Here is a 4,145-nt window from a genome sequence, read left to right on the forward strand (position 1 = left end):
ATACCAAGAGTACAGAAAGCAAAAGGAAAAAAACCCCACAATTCAAAGAGTTATCATTCTGTATGAAAAGAAACTAACAGTGGGCGGGGTACATCTCTCATGAAATTCTGATTTAATTATTTCCATAGTAAACATTTATCAGCTCTCTTAAAAAGTCAGGAATTTCAAGTGATCCACTTCAGATGTACCACCCTGTTGCATATATTTGATTACATTTGAATGTTGTTTGATTTGCAAACATTTGAAAAAAAATGGATACAAACACATCTCAATCTGAAAAAAAAAGTGACAGATGGCAGCAAGTTGAAAACTGAACAAAGAGTCAGCTGAGCTAGAAATGATGCTCTCCTTACAGCATTTTGGCTAGTAAGTGAGCTTAAAAAAATAACAACTTTTTAATTGCTTTTTTTATTTCAAAATGTAACAGCATATAACCACAATCCATTGAAGCACTTGAGAATCTAAACAGTCCCATGCATGGGCTTATATTTAAACACAAACTAAGTGCTTTCTTGAATTCAAGTCTATGTAAATAATTTCTGTGTAAGTTGTACCTAAACCTTCTGTCTTGCTGCAGCAACTACCCCTTCATTAACGCAGTTTTTAGAGGCTCACTATGTCTCAATTAACCCAATGGCCCTGGGCATGCAAGGAGCAGTTAGGGCAAGCTGAGTTAAGCAGAAATAAAAAGGCCAGATTACACATATACAGAACATTGACTTAAAAACCAGAACTAAGTATGTAAGAAAGTAAAGCAGTTTCACCAAATGCAGGTTAAAAGGGTGGTGGGGGGAGTGGGTAGGAAAAAAGAAAAATAAAATCAACCATATACCATAATGAACAGTGGATATCTATTACACTGAAAGGAAATCAATGCAAACAAGACTTCCTCAGTTTCAAGTAATCCTTGATGCCTTTTTGGCCAGCTGTTACATCATAATAGATATTTTAATAGTTTCTATACTCTACAATTTAGGCAGCTAATTTTTCTTACATATCCAATTATCTCTAGTGAACATTCACCTATGGTTGTCCACACATTCTGTATGAGCTCCTTGAGAAACTATTCAAGTTAAATTATATTGCAAATTAGACAGTTACATTCTGTATGTTCCTTCTAGATTTGAAAAATAGGCTTTAAAGGCTTGTCAAAGTTTAGCGGAAAAAACCTTTCCATTAAAAAAATCTTAGCTTAAAAAAAAATCATTAAGACATCTTTTTCTGATCCAGGGTACTAAAAAAGATTACAAATATACTACAATTTGACCAAGAAGACTTCATGAATATGCTGCTTTTGAGCATGCAACACCACTGATATCTGTCAAGTTCCAAGTATCGATGTATCCCATTCCACCACAGTCCCTCACAACTTCCTTGTCAGTTCCCCATCCCCACCCTACCACCCTATTAATAACATTGTAAAAAAAAAAAGTAAAACCTAGAGTTAGTGGCAAAATCTTCACAGTAAATTGTTAAAGAAAATGTTATTGTGGTCATTGCAAAGTGATATCAGTCAATTGGACCCTGAAAAATTAGCTTGATGCAGTTGTGTTCCCCAGACAGTTGTGTTGCACAAAAGGGGCAGGCAGCATGAAATGCATGAGTACCATGAGGCAGTGGGATTTGAGACCAGTATTTTGCAGACTTCTCAGAGCACACATGTCCACAGGGGGTGAAAGCATGAGTTGGAGGACCAGCATCCACATAAAAGCCTGCTTCACAACCAAGCCAGAGTGGCACATAGGGGCCAATGGTTCTGCACATAGGACATTCCCGCTCATTGGCTTCTGTGTCACTGCGATGTCCCCAGTTGTGATAGCCATGCACATGACCACAGCTGAGGTATGCCCAAGGCTGCTTCTCTTCTACCACATCTTTACGGTTGATGCTGGGAAATGCTAAAGTGTTTAACCCAACAGGACACTGTGGTCTGGCAGCATTTATCTCCTGTCGCAGAGCTTCAATGTGTTTCTGAGTTGGAGTGTGAAACAGTCCATCTGCCGTTCTCCACAGAAGCGTGGCTCCACACAGGTCAATGAGAGAGCCATCTTGTAGGACGTTGGTCTCATTTTCTACCTAGTGGTAGAACACAAGGATAAGTAGTTAAGCCTGAGAGCTTTTACAGACAACAGAGTTCTGTAAACGTATTGTCTTTCTCACCAAATCGTTACCCTCCCTAGCATGCTACCTAATTTTGTCTTATCGTTTCCTTGTAGGCCCCCCACTTGTCTGAACCCATCTCTTGTCTTTTATCCTATATTTAAGATTATAATGAGCATGGGTATCTTATTCTGTGCTTGTACAGGAGGCCCTAAGTTTGCAACTGTTAAGATGCTACGGCAGTACTAATTATTAGAGAGTTTTCCTTCCTGTAATTCTTTGGGAAAGGTATTAGTAATCATTAGCAATCAGTAACTTCTTCACAAATACTCCCTATCACTGAGCATGCTACTTTTTCTCTCTAATATTGATTCTCTGCACACTTTTGTCATGTTTAAGGTAAGTCATGATAGACTGAAGAGGAAACTTGCCATTCCCGAAGGGCTGTATTAGCAGATTGTTCCCCTGGAATTCTTTACCCACATAGATTGGCAGGGGCTGCTCATGTAGCAAAAGATTCTATTTGGACTAAAAACTGCTACTCAGGGCAGATCAGCTGTCCTGCTACTCAGATACCAATTTTTTTGGCTTGTGGCAAGCATAAAGCATTTTACAGAAGCATGAACTCCTGCAGTGTACCTCATCAACAGTGAAACTCCTCCACAGATACATTAGGGATAAATGACAAATGCAATACTTGCTACATGCACAGGTACTTGCACAGATTTTCACAGCAGAGTGAATTAACAGTTGAATTTCTCAAGTGACAAGTTCTGCAACTGAAGCCAGGCAGGCTCAACTTTTGAACAATTAACCACCTCAGCTAGTTAGGCTCTTTCATGCAAATACAGCCCCAGCGTGCATTGCCTAAAGGCTTCTCTCATCTGACTAAAAGCAGGTACTTAGAACATTTTCAAGGGATTATGCCAAGCACACGTTGTACTTTACTGAAATATTTTTTTCATGTCACAAACATATAAGCAACTTGTACTATTGCTACCAGTTCAGTATTGATGAATATATATTAAAAAGGTTCTTTATGAAATTGAAGAGGAAAACACACTTACTGCCTGGCTTTATACCTGAAAGTGTGTCGAAAATACCACTAAGGCAAAACAAATACCCTGGACATTAAGTAGGTCACATGAAATCATCATGGCTGCCTAAGAATATGATGAATGACAACCAATTTCGCATTTACATTTTAATCCAGTTTCAATTCACAGATTAATGGTGGATCATCCTTGTACAAAACACCTAGATGGTACAATATAGACTACAGATAAAAGGTCACCCGTGTAAAATACTGCCAGCAGAAAAATTCAGCCGCTCAAGTAGAGATGAGAGAAGCCTTGATTTGATGCACTTTTCAGATAATTCCTTCACAAACAGCAAAGCAAGAAGCTCTCTCATACGCAATGTGTTCAATTCATTATACAGTGTGCATTTGGTTTTATGAACCTAATCAACGAATACTGATCACATCAATACCAGTATGCCATATAATTTTATTTAAATGAGAATTCAAGTCATTTTGGATGCAGGGAAGGGAATTTACTTGTTTTAGTATTGCCTTTCTTTAGCAGCACTAAAAAGGTGATTTGCTAACCACGTACAAAGGGCGCAATTGCAACATCATCTGTCCCAGTCCCCGAGGCGATGTTTGCCTGCCACCATTAAAATGACAAAGCAATTTATGTAGTGCAGGCTGTCTCCTGAAAGCAGAACAGAATATTCAAACTCCATCTTCCTAACTCCTTTAAGCAGTCAGTTTTCTGCAAAGCCAATGGCAAAGCTGGAAAGTCAGTTCAGTGTGAGTGTGTGGGATACCTCTGCAACACCATCAAGCTAAAGGGAACTCAAGGTAGCAGCACAAAAGCAACTTTGGCCTGAAGAGAAGGCTATTCCACCTCCGCCCACCATCCACTTTCTCAATCTTTAGAAGCTGGGTGAAAGTTGCAAAAGAGAAAGGACATCTTCAGCTCCTTGTGAAGATGCCCCGTGAACATCTTCTCACTTCCTGAAGCCTAACAGTGAGCAGGAAT

General features: G+C 39.2%; 1 protein-coding gene across 1 annotated transcript in view; it reads right to left on the reverse strand.

The window, feature by feature from the left end:
- Positions 1-716: 716 nt before the first annotated feature.
- The window catches only part of PELI2 (pellino E3 ubiquitin protein ligase family member 2), a gene marked incomplete at its 5' end in the record, with an annotated part of 12,247 nt that continues 8,818 nt past the window's right edge, over positions 717-4,145 (reverse strand). The window contains one exon of the mRNA XM_010288753.1: positions 717-2,076. Within this exon, the coding sequence (XP_010287055.1) occupies positions 1,510-2,076 (567 nt within the window). The remainder of the gene's footprint in view (positions 2,077-4,145) is intronic.

Source organism: Phaethon lepturus, unplaced genomic scaffold (assembly GCF_000687285.1).
Source record: "Phaethon lepturus isolate BGI_N335 unplaced genomic scaffold, ASM68728v1 scaffold33576, whole genome shotgun sequence".
Taxonomy (NCBI): domain Eukaryota; kingdom Metazoa; phylum Chordata; class Aves; order Phaethontiformes; family Phaethontidae; genus Phaethon; species Phaethon lepturus.